Source organism: Macrotis lagotis, chromosome 1 (assembly GCF_037893015.1).
Source record: "Macrotis lagotis isolate mMagLag1 chromosome 1, bilby.v1.9.chrom.fasta, whole genome shotgun sequence".
In the NCBI taxonomy this organism is placed as follows: domain Eukaryota; kingdom Metazoa; phylum Chordata; class Mammalia; order Peramelemorphia; family Peramelidae; genus Macrotis; species Macrotis lagotis.
This window is the reverse complement of record NC_133658.1, coordinates 515,024,398-515,041,670: the sequence shown is the minus strand read 5'-3', so window position 1 is coordinate 515,041,670 and position 17,273 is coordinate 515,024,398. Positions and strand designations below refer to the sequence as shown.

Here is a 17,273-nt window from a genome sequence, read left to right as displayed (position 1 = left end):
TATATTATTTCCTCTCTGAGCCATTTCTGATGAGAATGAAGGCTCACTCATTCCCCCTTGCCTTCCCCCATTCCACTCCATTGACTCCTATGTGAAATATCCTGGCCCCTTCCTCCTCCCTCCTCTTCCTCCCAGTACCTTCCTCCATCATCCATCGACTCCATCTTTTTACTATAGTATACCAGCATATTCTGCTCCTTCCTGTGCCTTGTCTATACATACTCCTTCTAACTACTCTTATAAATGAGAAAGTGCATATGAGTTATCATATCTTCTTCCCATGCAGGAATACAAACAGTTCAACATCATTAAGTTCCTCATAGTTAGTCCTTCTCATCCACTCCCTCTATGGTTTGTTCCCTCAAGTCCTGTACTTGGAGATCAAACTTTCTATTCAGCTCTAGCTGTTACAACAGCAAATTTTGAAAGTCCCCTGCTTCACTGAAGGTCCATCTTTTACCCTGGAAGAGGATGTTCAGTTTTGCTGGGTAGTTTGATTCTTGGTAGTAAACCAAGATGTTTTGCCTTCCAGAACATCGTTATTCCAAGCCCTATGAGTCCTTAATGTAGATGCTGCCAGATCCTGTGTAATCCTGACTATAGAGACACAGTAGTTGAACTGTTTGTTTCTGACAGCTTTTAGTATTTTCTCTTGGGAATTTTGGAATTTGGTTATAATATTCCTGTCAGTTTTTCTTCTGGGATCTCTTTCAGAAGGTGATTAGTGAATTCCCTCAATTTCTATTTTTTCCTCTGCTTCTAGGATCTCAGGACAATTTTGCTGTATTATTTCTTAAAAAATGAAGTCTACAGTTTCAGCCAAGATGGCAGAGAGAAGACAGACACTGTGCTAGGGTCTCCCGGTTTCCCCTCAGAAATAATATGAAACAAACCTCTTAATAGAAATTCGATTGACAAAACCCAGAAAGAGAAGCTAGGAGAAGAACATCTATCAGCAAGGTCTGTCTCCAGGGACCATGGGTGAACCAGGAGCGGAGAGCAGAGATCCAATGGAGATGGGGTGAAGCCAGAGGACTGGCCTTAGCCACACAGACTTTGACTGTAGGAGCCAGGGCCTGAGACCATGGAACCTTTGGTTGTGGGAGCTACAGTCTAGGGAGTCCCAGCGGACCTGGAGGGCAAGCTCTAGCACAGAGTTGCAGAGTGCAGCTGGACATCGATCTGCTCAGCTCGGGGTGTGAGCTCCATACTTTCAGTGGCGTCCTCTTCCCAGAACAAACACAGTAATGGCCCCTCCCCAACCCAGGCTCAGGTGTGGGTAACAGCTCCCTCAGTTGAATAGGGAGATTAACCACCTCACCCCAGGGCCCAGCCCACATTGTTCAAAGATAATTCAGACCCTGCTACTCCCCCTACTCCCTCCAGGCCTAGGGAGAGGACCTCAAATCAAGGTCACAGACATTCCAGAGAGAGAAAGCAGCAAACCTTACTGGCCTATCGATGTGGAGTTGCTAAACCCAGTGAGCAAAGCCTCTAGGATATTCTACACCAAACCTCTGTGAGCTAGCCTTTCCCCCAACACAAGGTCCAAGGAAAATGAAGAAAGGCCATCAGAAAGGGAGACCCACTGAAAACTACTTTGAAGACACAGATCCTAACCTAGAGAGATCTAGAACTTCTGAGGAAATATGAAAGGATCTCCAGCTAGGAAAGACTTCCTAGAAGAAATCAGGAAGGAGTTTAAAAAAATCAATTGAAAAATATGGGAAAAGAAACTCAAAGAGAAAATTAACATTTCGCAAAGAAGAAAACACATCCTTGGAAAATATATTTGGACAAATAAAAAAGAAAAAAATTTTCTCAAGTCCTCAATTGGGCAAATGCAAAAAAAATAATTCTCTCAAAGCCTCAATTGGGCAAATGGAAAACTTCAAAAATAGAATTGACCAATTGGAAAGGGAGTTGCAAAAGGTAAATGAAGAAAATTCTTCTCTAAAAGAAATAATGGAATCTGTGGAAACTAATGACTTCATGAGACAATGAAGAATCTATTAAACAAAATCAAAAATAAAAAAAAATAGAAGAAAATGTAAAACACCTCATCAGCAAAACCACCAACCTTGAGACTAGAACCAGGAGAAACTAAGGATCATTGGGCTTCCTGAAGACATTGAAGAGGAAAAAAATCCTAGATGTAATATTATATGATGTAGTGATGGAAAACTGTCTTGATATCATGGAACCAGAGGGCAAAACAGTTATTGAAAGAATACATTGATCTCCTCCAGAAAGCGATCCTAAAGTGAAAATACCAAGGAATGTTGTGGCCAAATTCCAGAACTATCAGATCAAAGAGAAAATTTTGCAAGCAGTCAGAAAGAAACAATTTAGATACCAAGGAGCCATAATAAAGATTACACAGGACCTGGCTGCATCAACATTAAGGGATTGAAGAGCCTGGAATGAGATACTCTGAAGATCAAGGGAGCTTGGAATGAAGCCAAGAATCCACTATCTGGCAAAACTGAGCCTTCTCTTCTGGGGAAAAAGATGGGCATTTAACAAAATAGGAGACTTCCAATTCTTCCTGATGAAGAGACCAGAGCTAAATAGAAAATTTGAACATCAAAAAAGGAGACTCAGAAGACACAAGAAAAGGTAAAAAAAAGGGTATAGAAAAAACCATTATCCAATAAGTTGAAACTGGTTATACCCCCACCTGGCAGAAAGATTCTTATTAACTCTAGAGAATTGTAATTCTATTAGAGAGAATATACTTAGCAGAAGTGATGGATACTCATGACTTATCCATGACTTTGATAGAATGATTTAGAATCACATTACATAAAGAGATACAAGGAGGTGAGAACTGCCTGAATCTTACTCTTATCAGATTAGGCCTAAATTTAACCTACACACACTCAGTTAAATTGAGAAACTTATCTTACCTTTCAAGTATTGAATGGGGAAAGGGTGTAAGGGGAGGAAAAAAGGAACTAACAGAAGGATGAAGGGGCAAGAGGAAAGGGGAAAGAAAGGGGAGGGGAGGGTTGGATATAAGGGGGCAAACACACTGAAGGTGGTGATATTCGGAAACAAAATACTGGGACTAGGAATAAAGTGAAAAAAGAGGAAAAATACAAAGAGGGAAGATATCAGGAAGGGCAATAAAGAGTCAGTAATTATAACTTGAATGGGATGAACTCTCCCATAAAACATAAGTGAATAGGAGATCCTAAAATATGCTGCTTACAACAAATTCATTTGAAGTAGAGAGATACTGCAAAGTAAAGGTAGAAGGTTGGAGCAAAATATATTTTGCTGCAGCTGAAGTAAAAAAGTAGGGGTAGCAATCCTTATCCTGGACAAAGCAGCTGCAGAAATGGATTTCACTAAAAGAGATAAGGAAGGAAACTATATCCTCCCAAAAAAGGTACCATAGACAATGAAGCAATTTCCATACTAAATATGTATGCACCAAGTGGTATAGCTTCCAAGAGAAGTTGAATGAGTTACAGGAAGACATAAGACAGGAAAACTCTACCAGTGGGAGACCTCAACCTCCCGCTTTCAGATTTAGATAAAGCTAACAATAAAATAAACAGTAAGGAAGTTAAAGAGGTAAACAGAATTTTAGAAAACCTAGACATGATAAACCTTTGGAGAAAGTTGAATGGGGATAGAAAGGAATGTACTTTTTTTTTGGTACATGGCACACAAAAATTGACCATGTACTAGGGTTTTTTTTTTTTCCATTTTGTGCAGGGAATATTTGCTGCACTCCAGTCCTTAAAGACCCCTGATGGCAGCTTGGTAATCATTCTGGAGCAGATCATGACAAGCTTGGTTCTTTTTCAGCCTTTACTGATCTTCATACTGTCAGGTCTTTCAGTATCCTTATTCATATGGGCTTAGTAGAATTAATTCATCAAAGCAGGTAGGTGCACTTTCTTATTATCTCTCTACCTGTCATTGGTAATAGCTTCTGCTTTTTTTCAGACCCAAGAATCTTGTCCTTGATAGAGAAAATCTGGGAAGTAAAGAGTTGAGTAAATCTGCCTTCTTTCCATCATTGGATATTCATCACCCATCTATTATGAGTAGGTTTGCCCCATTCTTTGAGTCCCTTCTATTCCCTTACACAGACAAATATTTCATCTTTTCTGTTGCCTCTAGATTTTCTTGGGTCAGTTCATTTTGAGCTTTTGTCCTCTTGAGAGTATTTTTTGACAGACTTATTTATATTCAACTCCCATTACCTGATCTCGTTTCCATGTTCTGTATAAGTTTAAAAAAAATCTAAGCTGGCAGATGAATTTCTTGTGCATCCACATTGTTCTCTTTAGACAACTTTCTCTGTTTTCTTTCATCAGAATTGTTTTATTTGTGCTTTCAAAATTTCATTTTGAGATTTTTCCATCTGCCCCAAGATGGGCAGATTCTTCAGTAGAATTTTAGTCTATAAACTGGTATATATAATATATTCATTCCCCAAACCCTTGGAAATTTATTTTTCTCAATTCTAGGTTATTTGTCAAACTTTGCCTTTTCCCCCCTCTCTAGAAATTCAATAGAACAGCCCACCTAAGGACCTGAGAAACCTTTTAAGTGAGCCTCTTTTACAAAACAGGTATTTCCTCCCATGCTTTTGAACAAAGAAATTATCATTAAGTCTCAAGTCATTTATTGTTTACTTTACTTTGGGGAGATACTTGTATCTAGTAAAGGTCTGGAAGGTTGAAGCACCTCAAATCTCTTGCGTCCTTTCATTGCAGGGCTTATGATCTATTTCTCACATATTGGTTTCCTCTTTCTTGTTCAGATGTTCTGAAGTAGATCATGACAAGACTGCTTCTTTTTCAGCCTTTACTGATCTTCGTCCAAATGCTTCCCAGCTCTGAATCCTGGGATTCTTTCATATAATCTTTTTTGATATATACAATAATATTCTACTCTTTTAATATCCTATTTATTTTGAATAAGGTCAACCCTTTTAGAGTCATATCCTAAGCAAGGGTTTCATTCCATCAAGCAGTTCACCTTGCATGCTACTGACACTTTGTAGACATCTGAGGCAGGCAGGTGGCAGGAGAGTGTTGGATTTGTGGTCAGGATGATCATGTTCAAATCCCCTAGTTGTATGACCCTAAGACTAACTTGTCAGCTTCACTTTTCTCAAATGTAAAATGGGGATGATAACAGCACTAACCCAAAGGGTTGTGCTTTTTCACTCCTTAACCTGGTCACAGTTGTGAGCTGAGGGTTTTACTGCATTCTTCATTCCTAGATTTTACCTCTGGTGAATTTCTGGGCACATTCATTTTTTTCTTCATTTTAATCATACTTTATCTCCCTTCCTTCCCCTCCCTGTTCAATTTAAAGCACTTCTGAATCCATTTCCATAGCCATAGTCAACTTGTTAGGAGTGTTCTTCCTTGTCTAGGAGCTGGTTGCTCCCATGTGCCTAAGCTGTGCTCTGTCCAGAATTAAAATCTGGTTCTCAGACACCAATCTTTTTAACCAGTTTTCTTTTTTATGAAGCTTCTACAGCTTCAATTTTGTTTGTAATCTTAAGCAATACCTTCTAGATTCCTTCTGGAAGTATCCTTACAGAAATATGAATTTCTATAAAAGTGTATTTTTTTTTTGTAGTTTTAGGAGTGTGGGAAGAGTCTCTGTCAAGTCTCAGGAAGACTGTCAACTTGTCTCCTGTTATCAGATGGACTAGAGTATTTTTCAGGAGGCTGTACAATTCAGTCATACAACTTCTCTTTTTCTTCCTCTAACCTTTACTGGATGATCTCTCACTTAATCCTATAGGTAAAATGTTTCTTTTTTCTTTGGAGGAAAAGCAATTGCTTTCCCCTCAGAGAGACTACTCCCTCCCCTTGGAAAGAGTCTTTTATCTGTGACAAAACAAATGAAGGCCACATGTGTTGTGGTTTTGATGTCACTAGAAGCGGTAAGAAGAATTTGAACTTTTAAAAAGTGGTTTTGTAGGGGATCAGAAAACTGCAGTGGTCACAACTGGTGTTAATGATGTCAATGACTGTTTATGTATGATTTACATAAAGAGACTAACCTGGCATAGGCAGAAACAGAAAGCAAAGTCTCTTGGCTCTGATACTACTTTTGAAAGACTTCCCAGGACCTTATATATATGTGGGATCATGGTGAAAAAGTATTCTTTATCAGTTTCTCCCCTCTGAAAAAGTTCTATCTTCTGCAGTTCACCAACAAATAAAGCTATCTTTGTTCAAAGTACTCTGAAGTATCAAATTACAATTGAAAATAAAACACAAACAATTTGAATATACATGTTTCAGATTAATAGTCTTGAAAATCAACCAAAAGGGTCAGATGTAGTTTTAAAAAGGCCAGAGAAAGGGAGCAGTTAGGTGGTACAGTGGATCAAGTACCAGCCTTAGAATCAGGAGAACCTGAATTCAAATCTGACCTCAGATACTTGACACATGTGCCCCTGGATAAATCACTTAACCCTGATTGCCTTGCCAATTAAAAAAAAAAGTTTTGTACACACCCTCGAAGAGATAGAATCACTTACGTGGAATAGGGTATGCAAATCTGTCTGGGTGTTTTGTAATGAGTGTGTTTTTTATGTGTCTTCTTCCAACACCATGTGCCCCTATTTCATAAAACAAAAGAGGTTATTGACATTTAGAAACAACAAATCAAGAGTTTTGCTTACTAAAACTAGCAAGTCAATTAACAGTCAAGCTTACCTAGTAAGACTAGTGTTTTCCTTTTAAATGCTGGCAGTTTTACTACTTCTTCATATGTAACAAGATCTAATTGATCAAACACTAAAAAGCAAGAATTTGTGAAAAAAGTTATTGAATTAAAAGAATTCATATAAGCTTTATATATAAACATTGCTATTTTACTGGCAACATGATAGTAGTGATAACAATTTTTAAGAAAACAGAAATTCATATCTAAAATATAAATTTTACATATATTTATATAAGGTACTCAGAATTAAAAAAAATTTACTGAGAAAATATTCATTTTTAGGTCTATGAAATTGTATCTTATAATTGACAAAGATCAAAGATATGTTAAATACATGCAAAGAAATCTGTTTCTTTCAAAGTCTTGCATGTTCCTCCATGCAATACTCATCAAATGACACAAATTCATTGCAAACTACATGCTGTTCAGATTTTTGCAAGGGTAGAAAATAAGCAATACTATAAAGAAAAAAATCTACCAGTAGTAGCCAACATGAATCCGAAATCAGCACATCTAATATTAATTAAAAGTAGCTAAAATGTCTCCTTTAGAAAATATTCTTCCTAGAGCACAATGATAAATGAATGGAGAATAAATCTTCAACATATTGCTTTAAAACTATTGAGATGGTAGCATGCAGGGTTTACTCTTAAGTTCATTAACACATGCATTTCAGAACTATAATTTATAGGTGTAAAATGGCAAATAAAAAATTATTATTATCTAGTTAAAACTTCTTAATATTAACTACTTTCAAATATGAAAGGAGTAAGATGCTTCTCCTGGATATTATAATTTTATCCTTATATGTTCAAATAAAAAGATGGAGGCAACTTTCAATACAATAAGCATTTTAAATTGAATTTAGTCATGTGGAAACAGACTGAAGACCCAAACAACTTGAGTCTGGAAAGTTTTGCAAACTGGAATTTCTAAACAAAGTAGTCTTTTTGAAATTTTTTTTCTCTAGTGAAACCAACTTAATCAATTAAAGTTATATAAAAGGGAATAGTCACTATTGTTAAAATTAAAATAATTCTAATTCCCAAATCTATCTGAAAACTGATGAAAATTTTAGATTTCATTAAGGTTTATGGAAAGGAACTAAGGATAATAGAGCTGATTATACAGAAAAGCTTCAATAACATAAAAATCACATTGCCAAATCCAGACCTGGATTACAGTTTGAATATTGGATCTAATAACCTCTAATAACCAGATATCATCCTTCTCAGAGCAAAACACTGCGGAAATGCAAGCTGTAATGCTGAGGCTGTAATGCAATTTAGTGAAAACTTCAAACTTGGGGCTCATGATGCTTGAAAACAGGAAAAAAAGCCCCGGTGTTCCAAGTGTATTAGTTTATGACAACCGGCTTTTTAATCCATTTTTTTTCTTTAATAACACTGTAGTAGGAAGGTGATAAGGGATTCTTTGAAATCTTGTGTTTTTAAAACAACTCAAAGGTTAGAAAGTCTCATGTGTTTATGATGCTAGTTGCACAAAACTCCTGAATATAAAGGGGGTGGTTTCTGTTATGAAGCTGTCTAACAATATTATAGGGCTTGGGTTAGCATGGAGAAGAGTTCCAAAAGTAAGTTGGAGGACTGGGATTTAAGTAGCTTCCAACCAAGAAAAGGCAAGATTGTGAAAGAAATACATTGACAGATAAGTGTTGGTTTTAAAGGCAGAGAAGCTGAGAGGGAGAGGCAGAAGCTTCAGCATCTGGGGCAATCTATTCCATGTACAGTACTGGTTAATTCACTTCACATCTTTGGAAATTAATGAGGAGAACTAGACAATCTCCAAGGTTTCTGCCAACTCTCAAGTTCTAAGTTATCAACTGTAAAATATTAAAAAATATTTAATTAAGTTTATTATTTAAAAATGCTGGGTTTTCTGAATGGGTTAAACCAGTCCTTTTACTTTAGGTTTACTCTAATTCTATCTCTATTCAATAGTCCATTTAAAAGCCACATAAACACACATACACACATATGCACAAATGTGTTAGATACCAACAAATAAACAGGGATGGTATATATTTGTATATTAACTATACACTAGCAGCAAGAGAAGGTTTTGCTCTGGTCTAAATGAGATCACTACATGGTTATAGGGTTTCAAAACAAAAGAAAAAGGACTTTTAAATACATAAGAGATACGATGAATACAAGGAGAGCATTTAAAGTCAGAACTTTTAAAGTTTCTGTGCTGCTAGCTGATAAAGAAAGGAGTTATTAAAGGAAATAGTAAGAAGCAAATAAAGAAGCATAGTCACTTGACGGGTTACTTACATGCACAGAGGCCATTAGGAGTAAGACAGCATGAAAAATGTACAGATATTGAGATATGGTTTATATTATATTAGTAAAATAAAAAATATAATATGCACAAAATAAACTTTATCATGCAATATTCTAAACACAAGGCAAAGAAATCACATTAAGAGATGATAAATGCATTTCAGTAAAAGTCTGGCAATACCCTGGTATACAACAGTCAGTATTTCTAAATATTGAAATATTTAAGCACTTCAAAAAAAGGTCTTACTTTTTTTCTGAGGAGGAAGTGAGGATTGAATTGAAACATTAAAATATCACTAAACAATAATCTCTAATATTCTTGAAAACAACTGAATCAGTGAGGAAAATATCCTTTTTTAGTTCCCATTAAATGTCTGATCTGGAACTAATTTTTTGTGAATTCTAAGCACAGTGTCTTAGCAGATGGTCATTGCCTTTTCATAGAAAATGAGCTTTTAATCTTTTTGATCCTGGAGAAAGTACACTTGCTTTGACCATCAAATAATAATCAAATTCATTTCCAAGGCTTCAGAAATACTATCCAATACAGTTTACTCATAATACTACTGATGCCTGACATTATTCAAAAACCTAGCCATTTCTTTTAAATATTAGATAACCAGTTTCCAACTGACTTTTTTTCTCTAAGAAAACAATTTAACCATTCTTATTTCAAGAAGAAAAAGTTAAAAATATCTTCAAATATTATACATAAACTTACATTTTAAGAAAGCCTTACATACTAAGGTCACAGAGGGAATGTATTGTGTATGACTGAGTGAAATGTTAGGTGTGTGGAATTCCCAATGCAACTGATGGAGACAGTGACAAGGACAGATATGTTTTACTCTAAGAGTCTCTACCAGTGATATGCACACTAATGGGTTTTTGAACTGATCTCTGGGTGTTTCAATGGTGTTACAATTGTGAATAAACTCAAAGAGTTTGACACTGATCATTGGGATCTCCTATTGTTTGTATTCATTTTAGTCTAGTGACCATCTCATTTAGTGGTGATAGTACAGAGGACAAACTACCAGCTGATATCTCAAAAAGCTTCTGGGAAAAAACCAGACACACACACACACACTGGAATTTAGGCTTAAATTTTATTGCAACCAGTTAGTTGGTTTAAATCTTACTGCTGAAAAGTACAATATTATTCCTTCTCAAAGCATTTGCTGGGTTAATAACAGCTCTTTATATAGATGGCTTATTAGGATAAAGTTTAATATGTACTGGAAATCTCATTCTGCTAAGAACAGAACATCTGATACATTCTTTTTGTTTTTTAGATTTTAATTTAATTTTTTATTTTTTGGTTTTTGTAAAGGCAATAGTTAAGTGACTTGCCCAATGTCACACAGCTAGGTAATTAGCAAGTGTCTGAGGCCGGATTTGAACTCATGTACTCCTGACTCCAGGGCCAGTGCTCTATCCACTGTGCCACCTAGCTGTCTCCATCTGATACATTCCTGATTTGCCTTGTTGACAGTATCGCCTCTTGGAAAGTTAAAGAATAAAAGGGAATTAAGTTTCTGAATCCATTTAATTATGAGTAACAAGGAAAAATATGATGGAAAAAGAAACAGGAACTTTGGAAGTAATGATGTTCTAATGGGGAGAGAAAGAAAGGCTAAGCATCAAGTCTATACCTTTAGTTTGGGGAGGCAGATTTCAGTAAGTTTTGTCTATATTTTGTTTTTTTAATATATATATATTATATATTATTTTTTAAATAGTGATTTGTATGTTTCCCCCATCAGATTCTGAACTTATTAAAGGGGAAGGATTAGTTTTGCTTTTTTGATCTTTCTTTGTATCTTCACTGCTCAGAACATAGTTATAGACTCTAAAAGGGATGGTTCAAGAAGGATGTGCAGTCTTAGAAGACAAATGTTTGACAATACATTCAAAACATGGATTCTGAAAGAAAGAGATGATTTTAACAGAAGAGATTATGCAGAAAGCTCTTTAATGAGGCCCACAAAAAGATACTGAGATTTATGTCAGGAAGGGGAGAATAATATGATGTCTGTGGAAAAGAGTAAGAACAATGTAAAGGCCACTGAAAGCTTTCTTCAGAGAAATTTTTTTTTTTAATAGCGAATAGGCTCACTACTTGGGACAGATGCTGCAATGTTAACAGATGATAGAGAAACAGTTGGATTATTTGAATCTATTTTGTTTCATATTTTTTTCTTTTTAAAAAATTGTATTTAGTTAATGCAATGGGGTTAAGTGACTTGGCCTGAGTCACACAGCTTAGGTAATTATTAACATAATTCTTAATTGTTAAATTATTAAATATCTGAGGCCAAATTTGAACTCAGGTCCTTCTGACTCCAGGGCCAGGGGGTTCTATCCAATGCACCACCTAGCTGCCCCCATTTCATATTTTCTTTCAGAAACACTGATCTTTAAATGGAAAGGCTAGGGGAAAATAAAAACATAGCTAAGGTAAAATGAAGGCCAATGAAATATTAGGAGATAGTAAGGTGACATTTAGCTGCCTTAAATGACTTCAGATCCCCTGGTTCATCTGAACTATGTCAAGAGTCCCAAAAGAATGAAATTAAGAATGCTAAGGTGCAGTTGGTAATTTCAGATAAACTATGGAAAACAAGAGGCAAGGAAATGTAGCAAAAAGAGGGAAAAAAATCCTTTGAATTTCTGAAAAGTATACACTGGTAAATTTGACATAGATTCCCAGAAAAATTCTAGAATGTGTTATTAAAATAGATTTTATTTGAGTCCTTAGAAGGGAAAGAAGTGATTATCAAGAATTTGCTTATAATATTAAGAAATTCAATTTTTGGGGCAGCTAGGTGGCGTAGTGGATAGAGCACAGGCCCTGGAGTCAGGAGGACCTGAGATCAAATATGAATGCAGGCACTTAATAATTACCTAGCTGTGTGACCTTGGGCAAATCACTTAATCCCATTGCCTTAAAAAAAAGAAATTTAATTTTCATTTACTTTTATTAGATTAGTAGATAAAGGGAAAATTATAGGCAGAAAGGAACTGAATTTTTTGTTTTTTAGGTTTTTGCAAGGCAAATGGGGCTAAGTGGCTTGCCCAAGGCCACACAGCTAGGTAATTATTAAGTGTCTGAGACCGGATTTGAACCCAGGTATTCCTGACTCCAAGGCCGGTGCTCTATCCACTACACCACCTAGCTGACCCAAGAACTGAATTTTAACAAAATCATTTGATACTATGTGAATTCGAATTCTGTGATATTACTATTAGAGTTATTGTTTGTTGAATAAATGTAACACCAATATGTTGAATAATGGGAACCTAGAGTAGTGTGCCAGTTCTGGCCTATTTAAAATTTTAATCAATGATTTGATGAAATAGGAAGACTAGTCTAAATGATAAACAGCAGAATTAGTAATCTGAAATGGAATGCTAGGTCAACATTAAGAAATAAAATTAATGAAGACAAGATATAAATTCATGCACATAAGAAAAAATTCACTATATGTATAAGTAAAGAAAAGGAGAGACTTGACTTAAACAGGAATTTTGAAATCTGGAGTTATATTAAAAAAAGTATCCAGGGATTTAATTGATTACAAACTCATAAGATAACAGTCTAACACAGTTGTGCAAAAAAGTTCAGATTAATCTTATATCAACAAAAGTAAAGCTATGAGGGGATGACAATTGTCAGAGTACATCTAGATTATTATCTTTAATTTTAGATAACAGATATTTCAGGAAGGAATTGGGCAAATTTGTATTTACTTTGAAAAGTGTGTCAAGATGGTAAAATGCCTCAAAACCATTCCTGAAGATGAAAATTTAAAATCTTAGAGATACTTGCTCTCTAATATTTTAAAAAGTTATCACTTCGGATCAGGTGGGGTTAGAAGGCTTCTGAGGACCCAAGATCAATATCCTAAAACATGGCTCATATGGAACTATGTTTTACATTATTTTACCTGTATAAATTTTTTATTGCTCATCTTAATGGGGGGGGAGCTAGAGGGAAGAAAAGAACTTGAAACTTAAAATGAAAAATGTTAAAAAATAATAAATTATAAAAATGAAAAAAGGGAGAAGAAATCTGTATATATTTATGGAAACCAGGGTCATTGGGTAGATGTTATATGGTAGGAGATTTTTTTCAATATAAACTTCTAATAGATATTCAGCAATGAAGAGGGAGGTTATATAAGAGAATTAATTTTTTAAAAGGAATATAAATAGTTTACATTTATATAATATTTTTATAACATTTAAATTTCTTTCATTACCTGAGACACAGTGCAGTTAATGTCCCAGGTTTTACAACTGAGCAAACTGAGGAACTGATATTAAATGACTTTCCAGTCATATCCACTCATTAATTGTTGAGTGCTATAATCCATCCTAGTCTGTAGGTCTCTATACCAGTGGTGTTAAACTCAAAAAGAAACAACCCTGAAAGCCAGCCACATATAACCTTAACCCCCCCATAAATTAGTGTGTGTATATATATATATATATATATATATATATATATATATATATATATATGTATATATATATATATATATATGTGTGTGTGTGTGTGTGTGTGTATTCCCACCCATTATATTTTTATTTGGTTTGGGCTGCACTCCAGAGTTTTCTAGGCTTTAAGTATGACACCGTTCTTCTACACCATTTTGTTTCATATCAAAATAATGTTCTACCAGAATTTGAATGAGTAGAAATCCTGGATGTTGCAAAGAAGTTCAAAGATTCCTTAATTGGAGTCTAAATATCAGGGCCCTAAGGCTTTTTGTTAGCTACTTAATGTGTGATCTTGGGAAATTTGGTCTCAAGTTCCAAATTTATAAAATAAGGGTACTGAATTTTATGGACTCCAACATCCTTGATCCTATCTGATCCTACTATATGCAGACAACCAACCAGAACTGTGGAATAGCTTTAATGTTATCTATTTTGTCAATTTCATAGGATTATTGGAGGACCAGATTCAGATAGTGTATAACTTACTTTTAGAATATACTTAAATTTCACAAAACATTTTCTCAGGATAAAGCTCTGAAACACAGCAAGTATTTTTTTCCATTTTATAGACAAGAAAAACTGAGGTTCTGAGAATTTGTGATTTGCTCAAGGTCAGTAGAACCCAGATAGATTTTTTAATGCCAAGACTTTCCAATAAAATGCATACAAATTTAAGTTATTATCATTATGTTTATTGGACAATATGCTGGACTACATAGCTGGAAGGTGACTTTTAAATCCGAGATAAAACTATCTTCAATAACCTAAAATTATAGAGAAAATTCTCAGCAAAAAAATAGTGTCACACATTTATACCTCAAGACTCAAATCTTTAGTCTGGCTTTGAAGGTGTCCTTCTGTCATCATCTCACCTCCCTGAGGCCTTTAGGAATTTCATCTATTTTTTCAGGGGTGAGGAAAGGTGTCTTTATGCTCTATCAGGAGAGATCACTAGTGAGGAGGTTAGTAAACAGGGAAAGGGGAACACAGGAAAGAGGGAAAATTTCAGGCTGCTGTTTTATTTCTCTTTCATTAAAACACTGTTTCTCAACTGTCAAGAGAACACTTCAACCAATGTAAAAATTGTGGAGTTAGGACTTTTTCGATCATATTTACCTTAACCCCCCCCCATAGCCAAGAAGACTAGGCAATTTAATAGTACACTCCATATAATCTTTATTTGTTGTATATATAACTGTGTGAACTAAGGATAAATTGAAAATGATGACTAATAACTTCCTTGCTTTCTGAATTAACCACAATGTCATTTTAATAAAATTTTATATGAAATCATCTTTAAGCATTATGATGTAATTTTATTTATTTATTTTTATTTTTTATTTTAAAGATTTTACTTATTTTGAGTTTTACAATTTTCCCCATCTTACTTCCCTCCCCCTACCCCTCCACAGAAGGGAATTTGCCAGTCTTTACATTGTTTCAATGGTATACATTGATCCAAATTGAATATGATGAGAGAGAAATTACATATGTTGGAACTTTAAAAAAAAATGTTTTCAAAACTGCCCCTTGTGAACCTGTAAAAAGTCTATGAAAACAGAGTTAATGATAGATTTAGCAGTATCACTGGTAGTTTGGGTCAAGTGAAACAAACTGAAACTGAATTTTTGATTTTTTTTAGGCCTACAACTGACACTACTCGAATATTTAAAATGAAGAGATAGAATATATTCATTTTAATTAATTAATCAATTAAATGATTCCAATTAATTAATTAAATTCATTTTAATATAAAGCAATCAAATCCATGGTAGGAACTTCTGCTCTGTATGCAGCAGCTGCATTTAATCAAATAATCAGGAAAACTCACACACCTACTACAAGGCTTAGTAAATGGTGAATGGAATTGTTGAAAATAATAATCAATGCAGGAAGCTATAGTGAAGGGAAAAAAACTTCAAATTTCAAATTAAATTATGAAGGCATATTTATTACACAAGCTATTCCAAATGGTCATTGCTGACTTCTGAATAAGAAATGAACTCTTAAGAGTTAATAATTATCCTTGATGAATAAGTATTATGGGAATAACACATTATGTTTCAACAGAGCACAACACAGTGCATGTTCCATTAAGTGCAAGAAACACTATATTCTTTCTATATGGAAAAGGATAATTGAATTCACTTAGGTTTTACTGTTATATATTAAATATATGGGCCAATTTCTTAAACCTTGGGAAAAAATCTCATGTCAACATCAATTCCTCTTAATAATTTCTTTATTAGAAAAGAAGACTGTATTTGTCTAAAAACTGAATGTTTCATATAATCCTATATAACAGATAACTACCATAGTGATGGGAGTGCTTGGAAAGTATTCTAGTGTCCCTTAAAGCAATGAAAGATACAGAAAAGCAAAATGACTTGTATAATCTTTTTTTTTTTTGGTTTTGCAAGACAGTGGGGTTAAGTGACTTGCCCAGGGTCATGCAGCTAAGTAATTATTCAGTGTGTGAGGTCAAATTTGAACTCAGGTCTTCCTGACTCCAGAGTCAGTGCTCTATCCACTGCGCCACCTAGCTGCCCCAATTTATATAATCTATTTATCTCTTAAATCCTCTTTCAAAATGGAAACCAAAGTTTTTGGAGCATGATATGTGTTACTTTCTTTTATACACAGTAAATATGCCAATAAAATAAAAAAACCCAAGAATAATCTAAACACAAGAGGCAGGGGGCTGGAAATCGGAAAAAATGGCTTCTTTAGAGGAAATGTTTCCAAGAAGTGGGCTAATCTGGAAAGAAGGATTTTATACTACTACATTTACTTGGCTGTGGTGTAGTTTCATTAATACTTACAATATAATATAACTAATATAACGAATTACTATGATAGCCCCTTACAAAAAGTATTTTTTCTTTTTTTTTTTAAAAGGTTTTTGCAAGCCGGTGGGGTTAAGTGGCTTGCCCAAGACTACACAGCTAGGTAATTATTAAGTATCTGAGGCTGGATTTGAACTCAGGTACTCCTGACTCCAGGGCCAGTGCTCTATCCACTGTGCCACCTAGCTGCCCAAAAAAGTATTTTTTTCAATGAAGATAAATGAAACTTTTTTTCAAATAACTGGAAATTGTAAGTGGACATAAAGTTTTCTGAAAAAAAAAATGGCCGAACTTCTCAAGAAAGACATTTTAGTTATCTGGGTTGGGAATGAAAGATTCCATTTTCTATTAATTATCTATCAATTTCTATAAAGTCTATGAAAAAAATCTGTTTAAAGTGACATTTGACATAATTTTAGTGCTCTTTCCTACCTGCATTGTGCTTTGCTAAATATTTGTCTTTGTATTGCTTCTTCTTCTTTCCAAACCAAGTACAACTAGCTTGCTGCTCCTGTTTGGTCTTCTCCATGGCAATACAAGCTACTCTCCTGGTATAGAAAGAGAAAGAAAATTTAACATATAGGTTTATCCAATCTAAGCATTGCTGAAAAGAAAAAAACATTATTTAAAGGATATATAATATGCTGGTATTTATTTTCCAGGTAAAATAAAATTAAAACTAAAAATAGAATGAAATGATCTTCCTATGGTTCAAATAATCCAAAAATAATTTGGAAGGTTTAAGACTCATTCTATGGAAGTTTTCTAATTATGTTTTTAGCTTAGGCTTATATTAAAACAAGTCTAGATTTCCTCTGGAAGAGAAGATATTAAGTATGTATTATACCATGGGGAATCATACATGATCTGGAATTTTCTGAAAATTATTCCTGAACTGGAT

At 34.5% G+C, this 17,273-nt stretch overlaps 1 protein-coding gene across 13 annotated transcripts in view; it reads right to left on the bottom strand.

Moving 5' to 3' along the window:
• The window catches only part of CASK (calcium/calmodulin dependent serine protein kinase), a 466,034-nt gene that overhangs the window by 12,473 nt on the left and 436,288 nt on the right, over positions 1 to 17,273 (bottom strand). For all 13 annotated transcript variants that reach the window (XM_074214148.1, XM_074214150.1, XM_074214151.1 and 10 more), the window contains 3 exons: positions 16,805 to 16,920; positions 6,705 to 6,785; positions 6,527 to 6,607 (listed from right to left, as the gene is read on the bottom strand). In XM_074214148.1, coding sequence (XP_074070249.1) covers positions 6,527 to 6,607; positions 6,705 to 6,785; positions 16,805 to 16,920 — 278 coding nt within the window. The remainder of the gene's footprint in view (positions 1 to 6,526; positions 6,608 to 6,704; positions 6,786 to 16,804; positions 16,921 to 17,273) is intronic.